Source organism: Bos indicus x Bos taurus, chromosome 10 (genome assembly GCF_003369695.1).
Source record: "Bos indicus x Bos taurus breed Angus x Brahman F1 hybrid chromosome 10, Bos_hybrid_MaternalHap_v2.0, whole genome shotgun sequence".
NCBI lineage: Eukaryota > Metazoa > Chordata > Mammalia > Artiodactyla > Bovidae > Bos > Bos indicus x Bos taurus.
Genome location: NC_040085.1, coordinates 9159015 through 9184470, shown reverse-complemented (window position 1 = coordinate 9184470; position 25456 = coordinate 9159015). Strand labels below are relative to the sequence as shown.

Sequence of the window (25456 nt, the reverse complement as noted above, 5' to 3'; positions counted from 1 at the left end):
ATATGGCAGCCTCCCAGGGGACAGCGGAGCCCCGGGAGAGCACACTCCTGTCACAAGGTCACCAGGCCATTGCCTCTCTTGGGCAGGAGGTCTGGGAGGCATTGGGGAGCACTTCCCTTCCTTTAGAATTCTTCAAGGACAGCACAGCCTCTGTCTGAGCAGCACTGGGGGATGGGAGAAGGGAAAAATAAGCTTTCCATATCTGTCCCCAGCCCTTCAGGGGACAGGTTTGGGAGGCTTTATTCTGCATCCTCTGATAAATTTGCCAACAAACACATCTCACATGGCTGCAGCTGTGCTGTACGCACAGAATAGACCCTCGTATCCATGCAAAAACATAAGATATGTCATTCAAAATTCTCTACTGGAACATACACGGGGCCAGCACGAGAAACACATCATGGGGTTTGGGGCACCACATGCTACTCCTCACTCAGGGCACAGGGCTTACCCTCTGGCAGGGGAGACAGGTGTGTTCAGCCAGAACCATTTCAACACAGCAGTGACATGAGGATGGAGTCTGGAGTGAGGAGAGATCAGAGAAGGCTTCCTGGAGTAGGTGACATTTTGGCTGGGCCTTGAAAGCAGGGATCAAGAGATCATTTGAGTAGAGACAAAGCAGAAAAGCACAAGTTGAGTTTGGGGCAGCTAGCAGACCAGAGTGGCTGGAGGGCAGGGTCAGGGCAGGGGGAAGCTTGATAGGACCCCACTCCATGCTCCCCTAATCCAGCCCCAGGCCCTCTTTGGGCCTGAACCGAGGACAGGCTCCCAGCGAGGCAGCCCAGGTTTCATCCCTATCAGCTTTCCTCTAGCAGCATCATCACCCTTCCAGGCCATCAGAAGTTCTGGTCAGAATCAAAACTCTTTTCTGACAAGTGTCCTGCACAAACCCCTCAGTGTTCTAAACACAGGCCAGCCCCTTGGTGCCCAGCAGAGAGAAAGGAAGGGAGAGGGGAGAGTTATGGTTTGCTGTAGGATCAGAAGTAGGGAGGAAGGATTTGGGGAGAGAAGACAGCTGCAGAGAGAGGCAACCCGGGTGTGGCAGGCTCCGGGGAGGAATGCTTACCAGGGACTTTCTCTCTAGGGTACCAAGCTCCCCGGGATTCTTAAAGGTTCAGGCTTTTTAGAAGGCAGGGCTACTCTCCTGAGAAAGTAGGAGCTTTCTCTAATACAGCTCTCCTGGATCACCACCTTTGGATCAATATTTTTCCCAGGAGGTTGCTATTAGCAAAAATCACTGACCCTGCATGATAAAGAAGCAGAGATGAAAAAGCTTCCTGTTGGTTCTCTGTCTCTCTCCTCCAACCCCACTTCCAATCTCTCTGGCCAGGAACCCAGCTCAGTTCCCCAATTCTGGCTGGCTGCCACCCCTTTTCTCCCGGGGCTGCCCATAGAGCCCAAAGCACTGAACTTCAGCCTCTGAGAGATCTGATTTTCTAAATCCGAAAATGCTGTCCAAGCCAAGGCTGGCGAACAAGGGAGATGGTCTGGTTGGGGGGGGCTGGACCTGGGACACAGAACTGCTGACCGGAGCGGCCTCCTCCTGGGTTTCTCAGGCACCCCTGCTCCCCTACTGACTTCCACCTCTTAGGAGCCTCCAGGGACTCAACAAGCTCCAAAACCTCACCTCGAGTCCTGTCTCCCCTCCAGCCCTCACTGTTCCACTTGGCCGGCTCAGGCCTCTTGCTTGGACCATCACAACGGCCCCCAAGGGTCTTGGGCCCCCAGGGGAGGAGCAGGGACCGCGTCAGAGCCGGGACGGAATGTTGGCCCATGCCCCTCTGTCCTAGGTCACCTCAGTGACTCTAGAGAGGCCTCTGTGTTCCATAGCAACGAAAGGGCTTTTTGTTTGGTCCTTTTTTTAAATGGGACGGAAACAATTCAGGGAGAAGCTATTGGTAAAATGCAATGCTTCTGAGGGACTAAAGAGCCAGGCAATTAGAGGCATGGGCTCCGGGCTGCATGAAGGTTGGGACAGAATCTTGGCTCTGTCTCGGTTTACAAGTGTGTGATCTTGGGCATATTACTTAACCCCTCTGGGCTTCAGTATCTTCATCCACAAAATGGACATAACAGTAGCACCTGCCCCCCGCCCCCATCCCTGTGCCTCACAGACGGTTGAGAGGATGACATAATATGCATGTAAAACAGCACAGTCCCTGGATCGTGGTTGGCACTAAGCAAACACCTCTCCTTAGTATTTTGTTACTGGTGAACTCCAGTCCTACAGCATCTCCCTTGCCACTCAAACCTGGGCCAGCCCAGAACAGACATGCCCAGCAGCCAGTAGAGCATCAGTACCACTTTGCTTGGTCGTTCCTCCTTGACCCGGGAAGGCAGGGCCTCTTAACTGCTCTTTGGTTTTACTTAATTTGAAGTGAGCTGTACACCAATTCCCCACAGGAAAAAATAAATATGCTTCTGCTCAAAATACTAATGAGGTTGGAGGCAAGGTGAGGCTGGCAGGGGAGGGTGGCCTCTGAGGACTTCCTCCAAGTCCTGCAGGCCCCTTGGGAGGATTCGGCCCACTTTGGAGCACCCTTGAGAAGTCAGGGGCGATGGGAAGCTCTGGTTTCGCTTCACAAGCCCCAGATCAAGGCTAAGCTAGCTCAGGGACCCAGGGGAGGGGTGTAGGAAGCCCACCACGGTGATGCCCATGGATTTGTGATCCAGCACTTCTCTGGGGGCACTTTAGGAACAACCTGGCTGTCTTCCTCTCCTCATAACCAGCCCCCAAGGCCTGGAGATTCCTCTTCCCATTCCCACTGTCTCTGCCCCGGTTCAGACCCTCACCATTGCCCAGACTTCAGCCTTTCCCCGTCCTGCCCGTCCTCCAGTGGTCACGCTCATTTAGTCAGTCAACAAACAGTGAGCAGGAAGCCCGTGCCAGCAGGAGGGAGGCAGGAGGACTCGGGGGACCCAGGCCCAGCTTCACCCTCCTTTCTGACCTCCCCCCTCACACTTCCCTAGACAAAAGCCTCACAGCTATGCCTTGAGTGGAAGAAGGCAATGGCACCCCACTCCAGTACTCTTGCCTAGAAAATCCCATGGACGGAGGAGCCTGGTAGGCTGCAGTCCATGGGGTCGCTGAGTCAGACACGACTGAGCGACTTCACTTTCACTTTTCACTTTTATGCATTGGAGAAGGAAATGGCAACCCACTCCAGTGCTCTTGCCTGGAGAATCCCAGGGACGGCAGGGCCTGGTGGGCTGCCGTCTATGGGGTCACACAGAGTCGGACACGACTGAAGCGACTTAGCAGCAGCAGCAGCATGCCTTGAGTGGAGGGCAGCCCCTCCTCAGAGCCTGTGCTGTGCTTAGTCGCTCAGGCGTGTCCAACTCTTTGAGACCTCAAGGACTATTGCCTGCCAGGTTTCTCTGTCCAGAGGGATTCTCCAGGCAAGAATACAGGAGTGGGTTGCATGCCCTCCTCCAGGGAATCTTCCCAACCCAAGGATCGAACCCATGTCTCCCGCATTGCAGGTGGATTCTTTACCATCTGAGCCACGAGAGAAGCCCCCTCAGAGCCTAGGAACTTTCTGTTCTCTCAGCCAGAAAGATCTTCCCAGATTCCACGTGGCTCCTCCTCCCCTCCTTCCACCCTGGGCCCTCATGTCCCCTTTGCAGAGCTGCTCTGTCTAAAGCAGTCCCTCCCATCGCTCTGCCCCCTGACCCCACTGCACTTTTCTTCATAGCATTTCCTACCACCTGACACCCTAATATCTGTGTATTTGTGTTCTGTCCTGTGTCCCCGCCCTCCAGGGCCAGTGCCCTGAGGGCAGGGATGTTTTTCAGTTTCGATCACCTATGTGGATGTGTCCCACCATCTAGAACGGTGGCTGGCACAGTACGTGCTTAATGGATGTTTACTGTTGTGGAATCTAAGCACTTGATCACGTCTCTTTCCCATGTGCAACTCATGCACAACTCACCATGGCCTCCAGCTTTGCCTCCCCTCCCCACCTTCCCAGCTCCTGACCCTCCATGCTCCAACCTCCCTGGACAACCCGGAAGCTCTCGAACATCTCATCTCAGGAGTGAGCCTGCTTTGTTTGTATTCATGCTGCGCCTCCTCTCCTCCACCCTTTCCCAAATCCTACTCAACCTTCAAAGTCAGACTCACACACCACCTCCCCTCAGAAGCCTTGTTCAGTCTCCCAGGGCTCTGTGGCTTTCAGGACCTGCTTTCAGCACTGCCCCATGCCCTCCTTCAGTGTCTGTGTCTGCCTCCCAGGCAGAAGTCAACTTCCTTAAAGGCTGGGGAGATGGGTCCCTTCTGTGCATCCCCAGCCCACACAGTGCCTGGCATGATCAGGTGCTTAGCGGATGGTCATTTGTATTAAGATTCAGATCGTTCTAATGATAAGAACTGTTATTAACTACTATCTCTTTACAAGGTCCACCATGGGAGACAGAACAACAAGCCAGCCCCAGAGCTGAGAACAGAAGCCCAGCCTCAGGGGCCAAACTAAGGGCAGGGATCCAGGTTCCCTGAGTGTGGACAGCAGATAATCTGAGGCCAGCCACGAGGCTCGGGCATGGAGCCACAGACTTCCACATCTGAAGACAAGGCTGGTCCCACTGTCAGGAGGAATTGCTGCCTGCAACTCCCAGGGGATGTAAACCGGACACCCCCGTCCCTTTCCTGGGAGGAAATCCTGCCAGCATTCTCAGGGACGTGGGACAGCAGGGCTGATCTGAGGAGGAAGGGGGGAGGGGGCCAAAGGATGGGCCTGGGTCCTAGAGCCCTCCCGCTAGCCTGACCCCATGGGCCACAGCTGAGGCCACCAACGGCCCTCAGTCCTGCTCCTGGCCAGCTCTCTGGCCTGGAACACTGAATAGCTGGGACTTTTGCACAGCACAATGCTCCCTATACCCCTTTCTACCTCTTCACTGCTTCAGAGCAAGCCCACTCCACAGCTCAGCTGACTCTCCAAACACTGTCAAGGGCCAAATAGGATTGATACCCCCAGAGAGGTTAAGCAACTTGAATAAGGTCACACAGCATGTTGAGGCAAAGCCCAGAATAAAAACTAGGCTGAGATTTGGAGTCACCAGGAAAGCAAGTGCTGAAGGCCTTTCTTGGGCTGGAGGCAGGAGGTTGACAGGGCTTCATCACCTCCAGAAATCCTATCCCACCTTCTTTTGCAAGTACACAGTCTGGCTTCAAACCCCAAGAAATTCCATCTCTGCTCACTGGTTCTCAGACTCAGGAAGTGGCCTATTCCCCGTGACTTCTTCCCTGGAGGATGCATTAAACAAACAGAGACCCTTTCTCATTTTTCTCCATAAATATTTCAGGAGACTTAAGAAACAAACAGATCTGTGTTTGATCTCCTGGCTACTCAGAAATGGGGGCTCCTCTATCCCAGGCAGGACCATCAAACCGTCCCCAGGGATTACAGTGTCCACCAGGCTGTGGGGAAGGCAAGATGGTGGGGACAGCCACCTTCCTACAGTCTCCAGGCTCACCTGGGTCAGGGAACCTGATGGGAGCTGGGGCGCAGAGCCCAGTTTTTACCAGAAACGCCCCTCCCCTCGCTGTCTGCCATTCCTAGAAATTCTTCCCCTCGCGTTTGCCATTCCTTTGCTCAGAATCTGTTATTTTGGGGGACACTTCAATCACTGCTGCCCAAGACCACACCACAGGGGACATGGGGTTCCACACAGACAGGCACCACCTACGGGGACGGGGACGCAGAGCCTCTCAGAGCAGGTGAACCACAGTCCAGCTGGAGACCGCGGCAGCTTAGCAGGCCAGTTTCCCCTTAAGACTTCCCTAAAGTCCTTTTGTTTATTGATTCAAATGTTCATGGAGGACATTATTCTTGGACCCAGAACATTCAGCGGCTCCCCATTGCTGACAGGATTCTGACTTCTCAGACTGTCATTTCCCGTGCTTCCCAGCCCCCCGACCCGAGGCTCTGCACTCCAGTTGAGCTGGCTCCTCCTTTTCCCCCACGAGTCTTTCCCTCTCCTAAACGCTGTTCTGCCTGTGCCTTTTCTCCCCTCTTGTCCTCTTCTCTCGCCCTTCTCAGGGTGGTGCACGTGCCAACTCCTCCGTGAAGCCCTTCTGGATCATCCCACCGCACAGTGACCCCGCCACTCCCCCGAGCTCCTTCGTGGTTCGCTGCCCACACTGCCTCCCCAGGGACAGCTCCTGTGACACGCTCACGTGACACGCTCACGTGTGAGGGCTTATCATTTCATTTCAGTTACAAGTGTCTACAGAGCCAGGCTCTAGCTTCTGTTTCAGCCAGGGGTCTGAGGATGAGAGCTGAATCTGGATAGGTCTCCTCCAGCAGGACACACGGCTCTGAAGAAATCTTGATGCCCAGACCCTAACTCCCAGAGAATCCGATTCTGTTGTTCTGGGGGTGGGGGAGTAGGGAGGACCAACTACATAATCTGGTCCTCTTGATTAAAAATTATAATGAATTTCAAGACAGGATCAGCAGAAGATTAAATCGGGCACTGCACAGGTCACACAGCTGTTGATACGGACCCTGAGGAAAAGCATATAAACCTCCCCAGGTGATCTGCAGCCAGCAGGAGAATCACCGCTAATGACAACGAGGAGCCACTGAAGGTTCTGCACCTCTGAGCTCCCAAGACAGTGCATGCATCTGTGTGTCCTTCACCCCTGCGAGCCCGGGCTGCCTGGGGCCCAAGCAAATATTTGTAGAGTGAATGAATATATGAATGGATGGAGAGAGATGGAGCTTGAGGCAGAAAGCTGAGAAAGGATCTTTTTTCCATTAAAAAGTAAATGTATTAAATATTAATGTTTTATTATTAATAAATAGGATATTTTCTATAATAAAACCAAGCATTAATATTTTAACATTCACATATCCAGCATGCCTGTAGTATGAAAATCTGAAGTGTTCAGCTTGAAAATTTTTTACACATTCACCTAACCACCATTTCAGAAGGTTCTCTTGTGCCCTATCCCAGTTAATTCTACTCCTCATCCCCAACCAGCTTAGCACTCAAAACTAGATAGAATTTTCATCAAAGAAGGGCTCTCTTGGACTTTCCTGGTGGTACAGTGGCTAAGACTGTGCTTCCAATGCAAGCGGCACAGGTTCAATCCGTGGTCAGGGAACTAAAATCCTATATGCAACGTACTATGGCCAAAAAAAAAAAAAAAAGAAGGGCTATCTGGCAGAAGCAGCACCGGGGAGGGTGTATTAAAAAGACAAGGAAGAGGCTGACTCATACAATTCCCTTCACTGTGTGCCGAGGACTGATATTTATACCAAATGGGAGGGGGCAGGTACAAAGGCTCAGATAGGCTGAGCCAGAGGCACAGAGCAAATTGGTGGCAGAGCTGAGATTCCAACTCTGGTCCTCAACCTCTGAATTTCATAAACTTGCCACAACCCTTGGCAGTCTGGAGTGAGGTGTGTGTGCATGTATGTGTGTACTGGAGAACACAGCTCGGGAGGAGACTCTGGCTGCAGGGTCTGAGAAAGCTGGGGGAGGCAGGCTGAGCAGGGCCTAGTTCTGGGCATAAGCACACCTGTAGGCTCACTCTTGCACCTGGACTTGGACTAGGTGACACTCCCCTAAGCTAGTTTAGGAAAACTGAGTCCCAACCAGAGGGGATCGACCCAAGGTCATACACTGTCAGAGCTGGGGCATAATTAAGCAGGGGGCTTCAAAATCGCATTTCAGAGGTCTGTTCACCAGGCCAAATGCACATCTTCCTAGAAAGGCTTTGGGCCCCTCTGCTCCACCACCCCAGAGAAGGCAATGGCACCCCACTCCAGTACTCTTGCCTGGAAAAATCCCATGGATGGAGGAGCCTGGTGGGCTGCAGTCCATGGGGTCGCTAAGAGTCGGACAAGACTCAGGGACTTCGCTTTCACTTTTCCCTTTCATGCATTGGAGAAGGCAATGGCAACCCACTCCAGTGTTCTTGCCTGGAGAATCTCAGGGACGAGGGAGCCTCGTGGGCTGCCGTCTATGGGGTCGCACAGAGTCGGACACGACTGAAGCGACTTAGCAGCAGCAGCAGCAGCTCCACCACCCTCATCCCATCTTCTCAAGCTCAGATCCAACCTCCCTGGCAGCCCTAGGCAGATGGGAAAGGCCAGTAACCTACAGTGGTCCTAGCCAGGGGCATCTGCCTGGGGAAGAGAGGGGCATGTGTAGTACTCACCCGGGTACAGGGAGATGCCAGTAGGAACTCTGGGATGGGGGCCTGGAACTTTCACTCCTACCTCATGACACATGGACTTTGTGAATCTCCAATCACTGAAATGCCTCCCGGGCAACATGGGTTGGGCGGGATCATCTAAAGTGCAAGTCGAACCCTGTCACTCCCCTGCTTAAAACCCTCTGGGGGCTCCTAGCACCATCAGGGTGAAGCTCACCCTCCTTGGCCGGGCAGCTCTGCTCCCCCAGCTCCTCCTGTCTCCCAGTCTGTTCATCACTCGCCGTTCTACCCTTTCCCACCCAGCAGCATCCAACTCTCATCTCTCTTGGAATGAGCCAAACCCGCAGCTCTCTCCAAGCCTTTGTTCACATCTGGAATGCCTTCCCCTCCTCTTTACCTGCCTCTGCTTAACTCATCCTTGATGACTGAGACGAGACCTCTTCCTCCAGCAACCTTCCTTGACCCCTGCCCCATCCCCATGGCTTCAGAGGTGTGTGCACACATCTCTGCTCCCCACACACCAGCCTCTTTCCCCTTATCTCTGCAGCCATGTGTCCTTCTGAGCCACCATCTGCCCCATGAGACTGACCTCCCTCAAGGAGGGGCAGCCTGAGTTTATCCCTGCAAGCTCAGTTCCTGGAACTTTGGCCTTGGTACCCAGGTGCTCAGCAAATGTTTTCTGAGTGAATCCAAGGCCTCATTTTACCTGCATTAAGGGTGAGGGGTGGGGATTGTGGTCAGTGGTCAAGGCAGCAGGGAAGCCAGGGTGGAGAGGTGCATAGAATAAGGCTGGTCATCCTCTTCACTCCTGTTCCCTGGGCAAAACTGGTTCGTGGTAATCAGCTCTCCCCGGCCTTGCCTTCCCCCTCAGGAACCACTCCTGAGTCTTTTTTTAAAAATTTATTTGTTTACCTTTGGCCATGCTGGGTCTTTGTTGCTGCACATGGGCTTTCTGTTTTGCAGAGAGTGGGGGCTACTCTTCATTGCAGTGCCTGGGCTTCTCATTGCAGTGGCTTCTCTTGTTGCAGAGCCCGGGCTTTAGAGCACAGGCTCAGTGGCTGTGGCACACAGACTTAGTTTCCCGACGGCATGTGGAATCTTCCCAGACCAGGGATCAAACCCGTGTCTCCTGCATTGGCAGGCGAACTCTTTTAACTACTGGACCACCAGGGAAGTCCTCTCCTGAGCCTTATTACTTAGGGTCTTGCTATCAGCAAGCTAAGGCATTACCCTTCCCAGGGGAAGTTCTATTTTAATAACATCTCAAAGGCCCAGCGGCACTGAGTTCTATAGAGGCTTCTGGGCATGGTGATTGGGAGGGTCTTCTTTAAAAAGCAACCACACAGCACAATCAGTTTCTGTGTATCCACGGGGCTCTGTAATCAGATGTACCAGGTTCAGATCCCAGCTTCCCCGCTGTGTGCACCAGCGTGAGTGCCTCCCTCTCTGGGGCTCAGTTTCCCCTCCTGTAAGGCGGGGATAGGGGGAGAGGGCAGGACCGGAAGGGAACGGATGTGCGCTGGCTGCATGAATGGTGGGCGCAGCAGAGCAGTGCCCCTCCCACTGCTTCTCTACAGCAAAGGCCCACAGAGCTCACAGCTCCCTCGTTCCCTCGGCCAGCCCCAGCACTCTGGCCCTCTGGGGCCTGCAGAGGGGTGGCTTTGTTTGTGGCTCCTGAGCCCCCCTCTTCTTCCCTCCACCCACTCTCCCTTCTTCCTTCTCTCCCTCCCTCCAAGTGAGAGTTCCAGGGAAAACTTTGTCTGGAGACTTCTCAAGCCAGTGATAAGGTCTAGCCAGAGGAAAGCTCTTAGCAACCCAGACTCCCAACCCAGAGGCCCTTCTAATGGTTTCAGAGAAACAAAGGAGAGAAAGATTGCCTGCAGCCCTGCGTGCCAGGAGGGCCGGCTTCCAGGAGGGAGAGTGGGGTTCTCGCGCCGCTGTGCAGGCAAAGGTGGCGGCCTGGCATGAAGGACACGTGGGCCACCAGATCTGGGTAATTACAGCCCCACAGCCCAGCAGCAAGAGCCTCAGAAGTCGCTCCTTCTGCCATGGCCATGAGTCGGCCCTGGGGCCGGCCATTCCTGGTTGGTTACTTGAGAAGCCAAGCTTTTCCAGTCAGGCGCCCCTTGCCAGCTAGGCTAAGTTCGCAAAGTCTCCTTTCTGGAATTTTCCCCCATGCCCACTTTTCAATCAGTCCTTGGCCTGATTTCTAGTAGAAGCCTAGAAAAACCCAGTGTACTGAAGCTCATCCAACCTGAGCCTGCAACTAATTGGAGGGAGCCCTAGATCTGGCTCATGCACTTGTGCCCCTTTGGGTAAACCTTCTGGGGCCTCAATTTTCTCCTCTGTAATGGAGGAGTCCATTACATCTCTTTAGATTTCCTTCTAGCTCTAGCAGTGCGTGGATCTCTAGGAGTAAAGATTTAGTCCAGCAGCAACAACCAGGGAACTGTCTAGGATTGTTTCAAATTCTGCCCAATCTTGTCTTTACACCAGGTACCCCGAAGTCTATATCACACCTTTTCTAATGTGCATAGACAGCCCTGGGATGAGCACTGTGAAAGGTACTAAAAAGAATCAAGTGTAATCCCTGGTTTCAGCAAGCTCACAATTGAGTCAAGGTTCATCTTCCTAAAACAATCAGCAAACGACATAGCATGTTAAGCTTTTATTTGCATCTCGTGCAGCGGAGACTGGGTGCTACAGGAGCTCCTGGGACAGAGAAATGAGCGTGGTTTAGACCCTGGAGGCTCAGATGGTAAAGAATCTGCCTGCAGTGTAGGAAGCCCGGGTTCGATCCCTGGGCCAGGAAGATCCCCTGGAGAAAGAAATGGCAACCCACTCTAGTATTCTTCCCTGGGAAACTCCATGCACAGACCTGGCAGGCTACATTTCATGGGGTCGCTAAGAGTCGGACATGACTGAGCGACTCACACTTGCACTTGTAGACCCCGAAAAGGCCAGTTTAACAGGACAACTCAGGTCCTGAAAGAGACTCAATGCACAACAATTTTAGTTTGTCCTCTGATATAATAATGACTAAGGCAGGAAGGTAGACCCCTGAGCTTTAGAGGACAGATCTGTGATAATAAAAAGTTATCAGATGGTCCTTCAGATATACAGATATACAGAAATCCCCTTTCCCAGAATTCCAAATTTATCAGAATCCCAAATTTCCCCAAGCATTCCTGTGAACTGATCTTTCACCTGAAAGTCGGCAGGGCAGGCAGCAACAGTATTATCTTCCTTAAGTTAAAGGGAAAAAACCCCAGGAACTAAATCCTTTTGTCCCCACCCACCAACACTTTTGTTTTTAGCTGTTCCATATCTTAGAAACTCTGCCAGATCATAAAGCTGTTAGTTCTGAAATCACACTTAAGGTGCTTAAACTGTCTGGCATAAGTGCTTCATGCTACTAGAACATACTCCTTTCCCTAAACCCAGAAGAAAAGCATCCTGAGCCACAAGGAAATAAGGATGCGCCTAGAGCCAAGGTCAAGGTCACGTGCCACTGGGGATGGGACAGGGTCTCTCTGCCCAGAGACCCATCCTCCCCTGCCTTCCACAGGGAGCTCAGACCTGCAGGGAGCCAGGATGATACAGATCAAGGTATGGATGCTTTATTTGGCTTACTTTTCAAATGAAAGCAGGACACCCAATTTTTACAGCCAGATTATTTGTCCCGAGCATATCAAAACAGCCAAAAAAGACAGAACAGGAAGAGAGAAAAACAACTTTTTATCTGTACCCAACAAGCCTGATGAAGTGAAAACAGAGGCCGTTTGGAAGATATGAACTTGGCTCTTTCACACCAGCAGAGTATGAATCAATTCTTTTAAAACTATATTTTTATTTATTTATTCGGCTGAGCTAGGTCTTAGTTGCGGCATGTGTGATCTTCACTGTGGCATGCGGGACCTCTGGTTGCAGCATGTGGGATCTAGTTTCCTGACCAGGGATTGAACCCAAACCCCCTGAACTGGGAGCACAGAGTCTTAGCCACTGGACCAGCAGGGAAGTCCTTGAATCAGTTCTGAAGCCAGGACAGCAGGGGAGAAGTGGGTTATCTATTGGAAGCAACTGCCAAACTCTGAAGGCCATGAAATGCTGGTAATGCGGGGGACGGGAGAGAGATCGTATCAGACACAAAACAAAAAACCCCATACATGACATCTATGAGAGCCTCACTTACACGTTACAGCATCCTAGTAAGGCTGAGTCCTAATTCCATTTTCAAAGATGAGAAAATAGAGGCTCGGAGATGTTGAGGACTGGTCCAGGGTCACATAGTAAAGAAAGGAGGCAAGAGCAAGCCTGGGTCTTCTGCCTTCAGGCCCCTGCTCTGGCCCCATGTTTTGGGGTCATTCCAGCCTGATTGAGGGGCAAAACAGAAGCCTAGGAGGCAGGCTCAACCTTTCCCAGCTTTGGGACCCTAGTAAATTACCTCCCTGCCCTCTGCGGGCCTGTTTCTGTTACTATAGAAATGGAAATGATAATAGCACAGAGCTCAGAGATAATCAGGAAGATTAAATGAATAAATACATATGAAACACTTTTTATGTGCCTGGGACATAAACTAAGCACCCTAAAAGGGTAAGCTACTTCTGTTGTTTATTTTACTGTCAGTTCCTTGAAAGCAGGGACTTACCAACTGGTAAAAGGCTAGGAACAGCCTAATAATAAATGCATATTTATTAAGATTAGGAGTCATTCTCATATTCCTAGAAAGTGTGAAGTTCATGGAGGCAGAGGCCTGGACCAGATGACCTCAGATGGCTTGGGAGTTAAACCCTGAGCATGGGGGCTTCTTCCCAGGGTTTAGTGTGAGCACCACCCAGAGGCAGCCTCCCCATATTCCCATCTCTGGGCAGCCAGAGCCTCCCACCTTGTCACCATCTGTCTCACTCGGGGCGAGTTTAAGCCTGTGGCGAATGTCACCTTCTCCGAGCTCGGGCAGGGCAAAAACCAAAATGCAGACACTCAATAGACTTTGAACATTAAAAGTTCTGGATCGGTCCCTACGGAGTTACTTTAAAGACCAATGCCCAACAGATGATTAGAAAGATTTAAAGAACAAAAGTGGTCATGATCAGGCCCAGTAAAAATGTAAGGTGGAAATTTTTCTGCCAGAGCAAAGTTTCCTTTTGAAAAAATAAATGACCCCTCCCCAGAGCTGCCTGATAGCCAGGAGGGGCATTGCCCTCCCTTAGGGGGCCTGGGGAGGCCTGGGAGGGCAGCAGAGGGCTGGGCAATTGCACTTGGCACTTCCACACCCCTCAGGTCAGTTTAAGAAGTTGCCCAGGGAGGGACTTCCCTAGCAGTCCACTGACTAGGGCTCTGTGCTTCCCATGCAGGGGGCACGAGTTCACTCCCTGGTCCCCTGCAAGCCATGTGGTGTAGGAAAAATAGAAAAACGAAGTGGGATAAAGCATCTTCAAGCCGCAGGGAGGAAGAAGAAGAGTACCAAGGTCAGGAAGCCCAAGTCGCCATTCCGCCCAATGGGTGATCTTTTGCAGCGTATTTAGCCTCTCTGTGCCTGTTTCCTCATCTGTAAAGTGGAAATAATGACAGTGATCTAGACCATGAAGTCTCTCTGATGGTTAAATGAGCTGGGCTGAGCCCTCACCCATGCCTGGCATGCAGGAAGCGACCCTGAAGAGCTGTTTTTGACTCCAGGCATCTGCCGGTTATCTCTCCCCCGCTCCCCATGTATGTCACCTGCTACCTCCTACTCGGCCTACATGATTCAGCTAACAGCCCCTCCTGAGCCCCCTGACTAGGCAGGCCCACTGTTACTATTCCCAGAGTTCCCTGCTCATTTCATAACACTCCAGGATACTCATTGTCAGCATTTGTTTAATCTTCTGTCTGCCTGACGTTAATAGCTGACAACAACTGCCAGGCATGTGGTAAATGCTTCACACAGATCAGCTCTTTTAATCTTTATAATAATCCTTTTAAGTACTACTATTATCAATCCCAATTAATGGATGGGGAAGCAGATGTTCAGAGAGGTTAGGCAACTTGCCCAAGAACACACAGCAAGTAAATAAAACAGTGCCATCTGTCTGACTCTAAAGCTGGCACTCGTAGGCACCCTCTGGGCATCAAAAGCCATCTCAAGAGAAGGCTGCTTCTGGTGAGGGCTGCAGGCCTGAATCACAGACCTGTGTTCCCTACGCAAAGCTGCTGCTGCTACTAAGTCGTTTCAGTCGTGTCTGACTCTGTGCGACCCCATAGACGGCAGCCCACCAGGCTCCCCCATCCCTGGGATTCTCCACGCAAGAACACTGGAGTGGGTTGCCATTTCCTTCTCTGGTGAATGAAAGTGAAAAGTGAAAGTGAAGTTACTCAGTCGTGTCCAACTCCTAGCGACCCCATGGACTGCAGCCCACCAGGCTCCTCCGCCCATGGGATTTTCCAGGCAAGAGTACTGGAGTGGGGTGCCATCGCTTTCTCTGCTACGCAAAGCTAGCTTCACAGAAATGGAGAACGCTCTGCCTCCATTTTGCCACTGGGCTGGCTGCCCTACCAATAAGCAGCCCTATCCAATGCCAGCCACCACGTCCAGATGTCCTTCTTACCCAGCAGCCTTCCCCCAATCAAGCGCATGGTTCCCAGCTCCCGCAAAGGCCACAGGGAAATTTAAGCACGACACACCCACGAGTGACACACTCAAGGCAAGCACACCTCCATGGCGGGGCCACAGACACACAGACAGGAGCCCTATGCTTTGGGGGTAGAAGGTGCAGAACATGATGGAGCCCCAGCAGGAGAGGCCTAGAAGTTACAGGAATGTGTGCTCTGGAGCAAGACAGCCCAGGTGCAGATCCCTGCTCCCCTACCCACTAAACCTGCAATCTTGAACAATTCAATTATTCTCAATGAACCTCAATTTCCTCATCTGAAAAATGGGATCATCCAATAATAGACTCAATCTCATGGGGCACAGAGTACATGCAATCATGCCTGCCCAAAGCCTGCTTAATAACTTATTCTTGTCATGATGGTCATTGGGTCTTCACATGTCATGGACCATTATGTGACTGGATCGAGCAGGTTCTAGCTTAAAGTCAGAAGATCCGGGTGTGCATCCCGGCTCTGACCCACACAAGCTCTGTGACTTAGGGTGTGGTCTCTTTTCTCATAGACTCTGTTTATTCATCTGTAAATAGGGAGAAGCCTCCCACCACGGGACGGGCAAAGCAATGCACAGAAGTAACCCATGCTTGTATTCTGTAAACAGGACAGCTCTGAGGAAACCTGGGCACCTCCCATCACTGTGTTAATTAATTGGAAGGAGGGTGCCAGCCAGAAACCAATTACCAAGTCCCTCCAGGGGCCTCTGCAGGGGGCAGGGAGGAAGGAGAAGGGAAGAGTGGTGACAGCTCCTCCCCATGCCCCCCCACCTGCCACCCTGCTTGTGTCTCCTCCGCAGCTGGTCCCACACTCCAGGCCCACAAAGGAGAGGCTCATTCTAAACAGCGTCTTTTCATGTGGAAACCACCGGATTTGCATCTGTCCTTCCCTGGCCAGGCCTGCCCCGTGCCAGCTGCTCTGAGCTTCCCAGGCTTCACGCAGCTCGGGCTGGGGACTGTGGGGTCCACAGGCAGGGAATAGAAGTGAACGGAACGAGCTGAGCAGGAGGAGAGGGAAGGAGAGGGGGTTGGGCACAGAGGGAATTTGCACATTCCCTCATCTCCTGGACACCAGACAAATTCTGTGGCCGGCACATCCAAATCAGAATCTGGGCCGCCCTGGTGCCAGGAGCCAGCGGCGGCTGAGGCCATGTCTGCTCCAGGCTGGCCAACCTGGGAGAGAAGTGGAAAAACTCACTCCATGGCTGGGCTGCCAGGGCCTGACGCTGCCAGGCCGCTGGTCCGGCCAGCGTCCACACACGCAAACCAACCGAGCCCATGTTGGTGCTGACTCCACAGCCTTGGCCGGCTATGGGGTGATTCTGGGGGCCCTGGGGAGCCTCACACCCTGCCCTGATGCCTCTGGGTGCTGCCATGGGTGCCAAGGCGGCAACACCCTGAGCCATGAGAAAACAGGGCCTCTGGGCACACTCAGGAAGAGAGTAACTCAGCAGAGCTTTTCAGGAGAGAGAGGGAGAGACGGCAAGGAAGGGAAGAGCCTGCATTTACTAAGCAAGCACTAAGGGCAGGCAGTCAAGACCCAGCTTGTGTCCATCGGACCTTGATGCTCCTAACCCAGGTCTCTATGATACCTCCTTACACACCCATCTCTTCAAAGGTCCTGGACAGCAGGGGCTGCAGCTATATATTCTCTGAGCCCAGTGCCTAACAGGGGTTGGCCCAGAGCAGGAGCTCAGAGGGCTGGACGAATGAGTAAATGTTACCTAGACTCCTTCTGCGTGAGGATGCCAGTGATCTGCAAAAAGAATTGCAAGGAAGGAGGCAGTAGAGTGAGAGTGTGAGGCGTACAGAAGGCAGAATCCCTGCCCCATCCCGCCCCAAGAGTCTGGGAGCTGCGTCATACTGGTGAAATGGGGCAGGACCCTATGGTCTTTGCCCCTCATGTCCTCTGCCTGCCTTTTGTCTGTGGAAAAACGTCAAAGAATAAGTCTAACCAGAGAAGTGAGAATATGCAGAAACAAAGGAAAACAGCCAAAGGAAACCAAATAATAATAGTTTTGATATTAAGCACAGCCAAGGACCTGTAGTTCCTTCTCAGGAGCTATCGATAATCTGAGCCACAGCCTGTGAATCGTCTTATGGATACTGGAACTCCCACCAGGTGGAGAAGTTAACTGCGTGATGACCACCCTGCAGCCAGGGCATAAGCTGCCACAATTTCAAAACCGGCCTCAAGGAAATGGGAACAAACTGACCCTGGAACTGAAGACTACCTGTACTTAAAACAATCAAGATGACGCTGGTCAGACCACCAATGGCTAATTTCAAGATGACTCTCAGAGCTGACTTGCTGTTTCTATAAGCAGCCCCCTCCTTCAGCCTATAAAAGCTCTACCCCACTGGGTGCTGGGGATGGGGGAAGTCGGCCTTTGGACAGGCATTCACCCTATCCACCCACCCCCACCCCACCCAGTTGCCAGCATCCAAAATAAAGCAAACTTTCCTTTCCACCAACCTGGCCTCTTTAATGGCTGTTGAGCAGTGAGCAGCCGGATCCCACTTTCAGTTACACCGGTACCTCTCAGCCTTTTAACTGAGGTTCTCTCATCTCTTCTTGCAGTAAGAGTCAGACAGGAAAAAGGTGCTGGGAAGTGGGACACTGGGGCTTCAGCATCCTACATGGACTGGATGTGGGTCAGTGAGTTGAAGCAGAAGGGCTTGTAATCCCCTCTCCCCCATCCTGACCCTGGGCTCCCTTCACCTGGACCCAAAAAAGGGAGAGGCTGTCCAGCAGAAGCGGGCAGTGCAGTGGGGGAAAAACACCCACCCCGACTAGGGCGGCCTGAAGTCCCCCTCACTGGGCAGCTGGGCAGAAAGAGCACTGACCAGGAGTCAGAAGAACCCAAGTTTCAGCTCTCTAATGTCATACTTGCTGAGTGACTTTAAGGAAATCACGGTTCTGCTCCGTGGGCCTAGGATCCTTCATTTGTCAAGGGAGAGAACGCGATGATTTAACTGCTCGTATATTCTGTTCTCCTATAAGGCTCTCTACAGGGGCCTAGAGACATGTTGGTGCTGTTCAGTTTCTAAGTCATTTCTGACTCTTTGCAACCCCGTGGACTGCAGCGCACCAGGCTTCCCTGTCCTTCACTATCTCCTGGAGTTTGCTCACTCATTTCCACTGAGTTGGTGATGCCATCCAACCACCTCATCCTCTGTCACCCCCTTCTCCTTCGGCCTTCAATCTTTCCCAGCAGAAGCCAGGGACTCCAACCAGTGAGCTGAGCTCTGTGAGGGTGGGACAGGAGAGGGAAGGCAAAGCTGCAGGCCTGGGGGCCAGGGTGCAGCTGACAATCCTGCTCGTGGACTTGGAATCTGCCGCTCAGCACTGGCATCCAGGGTCCTCTCTTTGCCCGCATTCCTTCTCCTAAGTCGTTCTGAGGGACGGTAGGCATTCCTGCCGCTCAGGGCACTTTGTTCTTGGGCCACTGGGTCCCTGAGCCAGCCTAGGGAACTTGGAAAGCACTAAGCTCAGTGGCACCGAACTTAACAAGGCACCTGGGAACAAGGCCGCCTAGCCACTGGAAGCCACCACCTTCCTTACCCAGAGCCCCAACTCTGGTCACATCACAGATGAACCCCGGGAAAGCACGCCAAAGGACCTCTGAGCAATGAGAAGACGGTTGTAGAGGCCAACATAGAGCTCAAAGACTTTTCTTATAGCCCATTGACTCAAACTCTACACACAATTCTAACATATTTTGTTCTGTTTTTCCAGCCAAGGGCAGTCTAGAAACAGATATTTAGAAGCAGAGAAGGACTGCTATATGCTAAGTCAGGTATATGACTGAAATGAAACAGGGACAGAAAAATGCTAAAAATCAGGCACAAGGACTCAAAGAATAAAATCATCTGGAATGAAACTGTCTTGTTCCTAGGAGGGCAGCCTTCACTGTCACCCCTGACCTGCCCTATGGAAGGATACTTGACCACAACCAGGAGGGGGCTGGGCCTTGACCTCCTGTGGACATCTGCAGCCGGGGAAACTGCATCTGGTCCTTCCCTCTGCTTTCTCTTCTTTTTTTCTTCCTTTCTTCTCCTTAATACATAAAGAAACTAAGACAGCTTACTAAAATACACACCATAAAATATAGTTTAAAACATCATACCCAGGAAAAAAATGTCATCTGGCTAGACGGTCACAATCCAAAATCTGCAGGGCTCTGTGTGTCTAGTGTGTTAGAGCAGGAGCCCTTCCAGAAAACCCTCAGGCTTTATATGCAACCTCACCTGCTGTGTCCCACAAAGAAGGGGGAATGGGCTAAGTATCAGAAGGCGGGTGGCAAATGGAAAACAGAGGCCCCTTCCCCTAAGGAAGTGCTACTGAAGATCTGGCAATGGGCCATCATGTTTCCTTGTCTCTACTTTCCTATCATCTCCTACAGTCCACACCAAACCCCGGCCTTGAGGATCTGCCCTCCAGGGATCTGACACAAGAGCTCCAAGCAAGGGTCCTGGAAGCTGGACTTACCCAAAGTGGTGATTCTTCTCAAAAAGGCAGCAGGAGCTGGGGTCTCACCCTCTAATCCATTCCCTCCTCTGCCTACCACCCCCAGCTTGTAAGTGCGATCCCACCTCCCAGACTCCCTTTAGGGTTCTTGGCATCTGTCTTGTAACCAGACCAACTTCAGAGAACAAAGAGCCTCCTGGTCTCCATCAGAGCTGACTTCTTGCCAGAGCTGAAGTTGTCCCAAATCCCCACAGAAGGTGGAACCAATTCTGCATTTCACAGATGAGAAAACAGAGGCCTAGAGATGGAAGTGACTGGTCCAAGTCACCCAGCCTGTTAGTGACTTATTTAGGAGCAGAGGCCAGGCCTTCAGACTCCCAGAACACTCTGGTTCCTTCCCAAACTCAGAGAGGAGCCTTTACCAACAGGCTTTAGGGAATGCCCCCCACCCCCGCCCCCTGCCCCCCACCCCCCAGGCCCTTCCCCTGCAGGCCTCTTGCTCCTCCCTACTGGAAAACCAGCAGTCTATGAAGGGCTAGCAAGGGAAGAGCAGATAGGGTTAAGGTGGGGATTTTATTTAATCCTCTGAGCCAGCTTAAACTGATGCCACATTTGTTAGAAGAGCCAGACACAGAGGGATTTGATGGGGGATGGTGGGGGAAGGGGGCACATTAGTGAATAATCACTGGATACCAAGAGGCCAGGGCTGCCAATGAGTTGAAAAGACAGGTACTCACCTTCGTGGACTCCCCACCCTAGGGCCCTGGTCTCCAAGGGCCCTCTACCATGGGAATCATCCAGTCTCCAAGGTGCAGGGTAATGGAAAGATCACAGGCTAGAGACTGAAACAGGCCTGAGGGCAAATCCCAGCTCAGCTACTTACTCACTGTGTGACCTCAGGCAAGTTACTCTACCTCTCTGAGCCTCAGTTTCTTCCTCCATTAAAGGGGGCCTGAACACACCTTCCTTGCAGGTCTCCTGGGAGGGCTGCCTGAGCTCATATACATAAAGAGACACAGGGGAGACACTGAATCAAATCTCAGGGCTATTATTACAAATCTCTCTCTCATCCTTTATCTCTCATCCAGGCCCATCCATTACTCTTTTACTCTAACCTGCTTACCTCTTTGACATTAACACTGTTAATGACAGTAATCCTTCCCAGCTAAATAGCATTTGTATCATTTCAAAACACTAAGCGTCCTGCCCTCTGTGGGTCGCAGCAGCCCTGCCAGCTGCAGCCAGAGCTAAGGTACCCCCTCAGCCCCCAAGTTCATCTTCCCACAATGTTTCCAAGTTCCAATTCTGGAATTGAGCCCAAAGACCCTGACTGAACATGCTGTCTTATAGCAGCAGATCTTGGGGGGCATCAGATGGAGCTAGAACCACTTCTCCCATTGCTTCCAGGCTGACCCACCATCTGGTCTGCTGCTCTGACCACAAACAAGCTGCCCTTCCCACTTTGACCTCCAACTCTCTAATTATGAGAGCCAGGTGGGCAGCTGGTGGAGTCTGGCCTTGGGTACATGGCTCACCAAACCCAAGAGCAAGACCAGGCTGTGATCTCCTTACCCTGACTGAGCTCTCTGAAAAGTGTGGGTTCATACCCTTGATCTTACTGGTTCTTAATTGCTGGTCACCAACCCCAGCGTTCATATTATCTTTCCTATGCTCACACTCCAGGAGGAAACTGAGGGCAAAGCAGGAGGGCCCAGCCAAGGTCTCTCAGGGGGTCGGGACAGAGCTGGGGAGTGAATGGCAGGTCTCCTAAACCCTGGGCACTTTCCACTATCCAGATCTGCTTTCCACTTAACTCTTTCTTTCCCACAGCAAGGAAGCTCCCAAAATGTCTCCTCGGCCCCTAAGATGAGGTCCAAGAATTCTCCCCCAACATGGGAGCTGCCAGAATGAGAGCCGCCACTCCTTACCCCGCCACAGCTCTTTCCCATATCTTCAAGTTGGCCACTCCAGAATCTTTCCCATCCCTGGTAGCAACTCCCGGGATTGGGGAGCGCCCACAGACTGCTTTTGGAGTCAGGCCCGAGTTCCTGGGATGGGCAGCAGAGGCCGGCAGGTGGGGTGGGCTTTCACCTCTGCGGGCCTCCTCAGAGCGGCAAGTCCATTCCCACACCCACTGCCCAGCGTCGGTCCGTGCAGCGACACTCCCCGCGGTGCGCTCCAACGGGGAGGAGGGGGGACACCACTGAGCTGCCCTACACTGTTCTCCTGGGGTTAAAAATGCAGCATCCTAAACAAGGGTTAAAAATGCAGTCCTGGAGTTGAGCCGGCGAGAGGGATCCTGCCCAAACGACAGTTCCTGCCAAAGCGGCATCCTCCCACTTCCCTCCGCAGTCCTGGGGGCCGAGGGGCTCGAGCGACTGCGGGAGCAAGACAGACACACCTTCCGGACCCAGCGCCCCCCGCCCCTCGCACGCCCACATCCCCGCGCCCCCCGCAGCCCAGGCCGGGGGCTTCCAGCGCCAGCGGGTCCCGGGCGCGGCGGGCCAGGGGCGCCTACCTTTGTGACAGTCATGCAGAAACTCCGGGGCGGTACGGGGCCGCGGGCGCGGCGTGCGGGGGCGACGGCCGGGGTCCGCCCGGGGGCTCCCGGCTGCGTCAGGAAGGGGTCCGGAGCGGCTCCGCGCGCTCCCCGCGCCCCGCGGGAGGCTCAGCCGAGCCTGGGGGCCGCGCTCCGGGCGGGCAGCGCGCAGGGACCGCTCGTCAGCGCTCGCCCGCCGCTCGTCGCTGATGTCAGCCCCGAATGTGCATTTATAATAGATGAGCCTCCTTCGCCGCAGGAAGGCGAGGCAGGAAGAAAGGGAGCGAGGGAGAGGGCCCGGGCTGGGGGGCGGGGGGAGGAAGAGGGGCCGGGAACTCGCTACAAAGGAGGAGGCGGAAGGAGGAGGAAACGCACGCCCGCCCGCCAGCCGCCGTGCCCCGCGCCTCCGGGATCGGTTGCGGCCGCCGGGCACAGCGGCTCGCCAAGCCCGGGGCCGGCGCCCAGGCCCCGCGGCCTTAACCCCTTCAGGCCCGCGGCCGCCTGGCGGCCGGGCGAGCTGGGTCCTGGCACCTGCCAGCTAGGGCGGGGGATGGGCGGCGACCCGGGCTCTGCGTGCCCGGTTGGCCCCGGGCCGCTGGCGAAGTCACACGCTAGATGGCCGAGGCGCCGCGCGGGCCGAAACGACCGCCAGGCTCGCCCCCTGGAGGTGCGCGGAGTCGGCCGGCGGGCTGGGAGGGCCGAGCGGCGGGCCGAGAGGGGCGTGGCAGCCGCCCGTCGGGACTCAGCCTGAACCCCCTGCGTCTTGCAGACCCCTGCACCGAGGGGCGCAGCACCCGTTTCAGTCTCGTTCCCGCAGCGAGAAGGTGGCCCAGGGGGGCTCGTAGCCAGTTTTACAGAAGAGGAAACTGAGGGTCAGGATCGGAAGTGACTGAGACAACTGGCGTGCAGCCGGGCTGGCATTTCTCTGGGAGCCCGCTCTTTCCACGTCGCCGCGAGCTCTGAGCTCTGTACCGAAGCCCGGGTTATAAAAGCTGCGTTCTAGAGACAGGACGAGCCCTGCCCCAGGTGTGCCCGTACGACCCTCGGGCTTAGCGCTGCTCTGGGGGAACACAGGTGCGTCCTCGGTGGTGAACTAATCCTGACCTGGGTCCCTCCCACCACACTCTGGAGCTGCTTCAGGGACTTGAGGTACAACCACCTGAAGGTGGCCCCGCGAGTCTTCTGAAAGGAGTCCTCCTCATGAGCACCGGAGCAGAACCGGTTTCGGCAGACTGCGAACTACTGAAACTGAGGAGGGGAGGGGTTAGCGGAGATGGAGGCGGACGGATCTGCCACGCATCACAACCTCCCCCTACGCCCGGAAGTGTTAGTTTTCTGCTCCTGGAGATTATACAATTCAATCAAATACAAGAAGTTGTCCACAATGGTATGCGCACCTGCTCTGTAGAAGGCGCTGGAGGAACAGAGAAGAGATCGGATGCCTGCCTTCACCGAGCCCACTGTTTAGAGCAGCAGTAATAATCAGCATCTGTAGAGCTCTTTGTGGATCATCCTGCTACTTTTATTTACATTTTCTCCTGTGATCCCTAACGCAATAGTATGAGGAAGGAATTACCATTATCGGTTTGCTGATGAGTGAACAGTCTCAGAGAGGGGCGGGGACCTCCCCAAGATCACACAATGACAAAGCCAACACTTTGAACAGAAGTCATTTTCAACTGAGCACAGCATTGTGCTTTGGAGCTGTGAATTCCAGGGCTACTCATACCTGCTGCCTTATCTGAGCTTCACCCTTAGGAGGTAGCTGGACAGTTAGTAGTCCTGTTTTCAGCCACAAGGAGTTTAAACTCAGTCTCTTGGGTAGCACATGATGTCACAAGCCTCAGGCATCTGATTTGTGCAGACTCTTCCTCAGTGTGTTCCTCAATGGACCTCATGTTTTGACCACATTACTCCCCTCCCAAGAATGCCCTCCTCATTCTTCTGCACTGATCTAGACTCTCTCTGCCTCTCACAGTCCCATCTCCTTGCCAAACCCCGGACAACTCCACCCCCCACGGGTCCCCATGTTGCATTTGAGTCCCAGCGTCTGGACTTGTTTTCATGAGCTTCTGGCCAATACAGACTGTGAGCCTGCAAGCGTTCAGAGAACCAGGGCATGTCTTCTCTTACTGTGTACCCCGGGCACACAGTAGGTGCTCAGTGAATATTTAATGCCACCAAGGACAAAATCAAGCAGAGTAAACGTTTGACCTGCAACAGAAGAAATTTAAATTAGATCCATGAAAGCATTTCCCCTTAGCAAGCTGTCCAGCATCAGAAAGGGTCACATGCCCTGTCTGGGCTGTTTTGGACAGGTCAGCCTCAAGACAGGAGGATGGACCTCAAAACCTTTCTGAAGCCCCCGTAGCCCTTGGAAACCTTTAAAGGGCAATTCAAGAACACGAGCCACCCTGCCCCCCACGACTGTGACTTGTCCATGTTTCTCTCTCATGGATATTTAAAATCCCAGATTGTCATCCTTAGCTACCCAGCATGCCTCTTGGCACCTTCCCCACCATCCGCCAGGGTTGTGGGCTCTGGGAAGGAGACAGATACTTAATATCAGCCTAAGCCAAATGTAATTAGGAACATCAATCTGCTGCCCACAGCCCACGTGACAGGCTCCCAAGGCAAAAGCAAAATGTTTCTGATTCCTCACATGCTGCTGGCTCGCCCCTTCTGTCTGTCACTCTCCCCAATCAGAACAGAGGTCTGGAAGAGCAACGGCCCCCTCAAAGAACTTGGCAGCCCCCCTGCAAGTCAAGGGCTTGGCCCCTAAGAGATATGCAGAAATGTGTGCTTTTTCTGTGGTCTGACTGTCAGTATCACAGTACCTCCCACCTCCTGGTCCCCTGTGACATGGCCCATCTTAGTTTGGATTCTCCCCAAAGCAGAGCCTGAGAAAGGAATTGGATGCAGGTGGTTTAATTGGAAGGTGATCCCAGGAAGCAGGAGTGGAAGAGTGAATGGGGGTAATTAGTGAGATTGGGAAGAAGGAAAAGTCAACATAAAAATTGGCTTTATATAGTAGAAAAGCTTTTGCATACGTGTCTACAAATATGTATAATATATATTTTAGAACATTTTTGCCTAAAAAAATGTATGACCTTTGATTCTATTTGTTTGACTTAGTATGAATAGAATACTAGATTTCTAATTTTAAAAAATAGGTATGCAACAAGCAACAAAGGTTTAATGTATAGCACAGGGAACTGTGGTCAATATCTTATAATAACGTATAATGGAAAATAATCTGAAAAATGTATGTATATGGACTTCCCAGACTTTCCTGGTGGCTCAGACGGTAAAGCGTCTGCCTACAATGTGGGAGACCTGGGTTCAATCCCTGGGTCATTTCCCTGGAGAAGGAAATGGCAACCCACTCCAGTATTCTTGCCTGGAAAATCCCATGGATGGAGGAGCCTGGTAGGCTACAGTTCATGGGGTCGCAAAGAGTCGGACACGACTGAGCAACTTCACTCACTCATGGACTTCCCTGATAGCTCAGCTGGTAAAGAATCTGCCTGCAATGCCAGAGACCTGGGTTCAATCCCTGGGTTGAGAAGATCCCCTGCAGAAGGGAAAGGGTACCCACTCCAGTATTCTAGCCTGGAGAATTCCAGGGACTGTACAGTCCATGG

At 52.9% G+C, this 25456-nt stretch overlaps 1 protein-coding gene across 3 annotated transcripts in view; it reads right to left on the bottom strand.

Annotated features, from left to right (window-relative positions):
- CORO2B (coronin 2B) overlaps positions 1 to 22109 on the bottom strand; it is a 148258-nt gene extending 126149 nt beyond the window's left edge. Inside the window, exons 1-2 of one of the 3 annotated variants that reach the window (XM_027553061.1) lie at positions 21792 to 22109; positions 452 to 577 (exon numbers count right to left, since the gene is read on the bottom strand). In XM_027553061.1, the coding sequence (XP_027408862.1) occupies positions 452 to 577; positions 21792 to 21806 (141 nt within the window). In that variant the 5' untranslated portion in view covers positions 21807 to 22109. Of the gene's footprint in view, positions 1 to 451; positions 578 to 21201; positions 21336 to 21791 lie in introns of those variants that run through there. The other 2 variants (XM_027553063.1, XM_027553062.1) reach the window with 2 other exon arrangements.
- Between the last annotated feature and the right edge of the window lie 3347 nt (positions 22110 to 25456).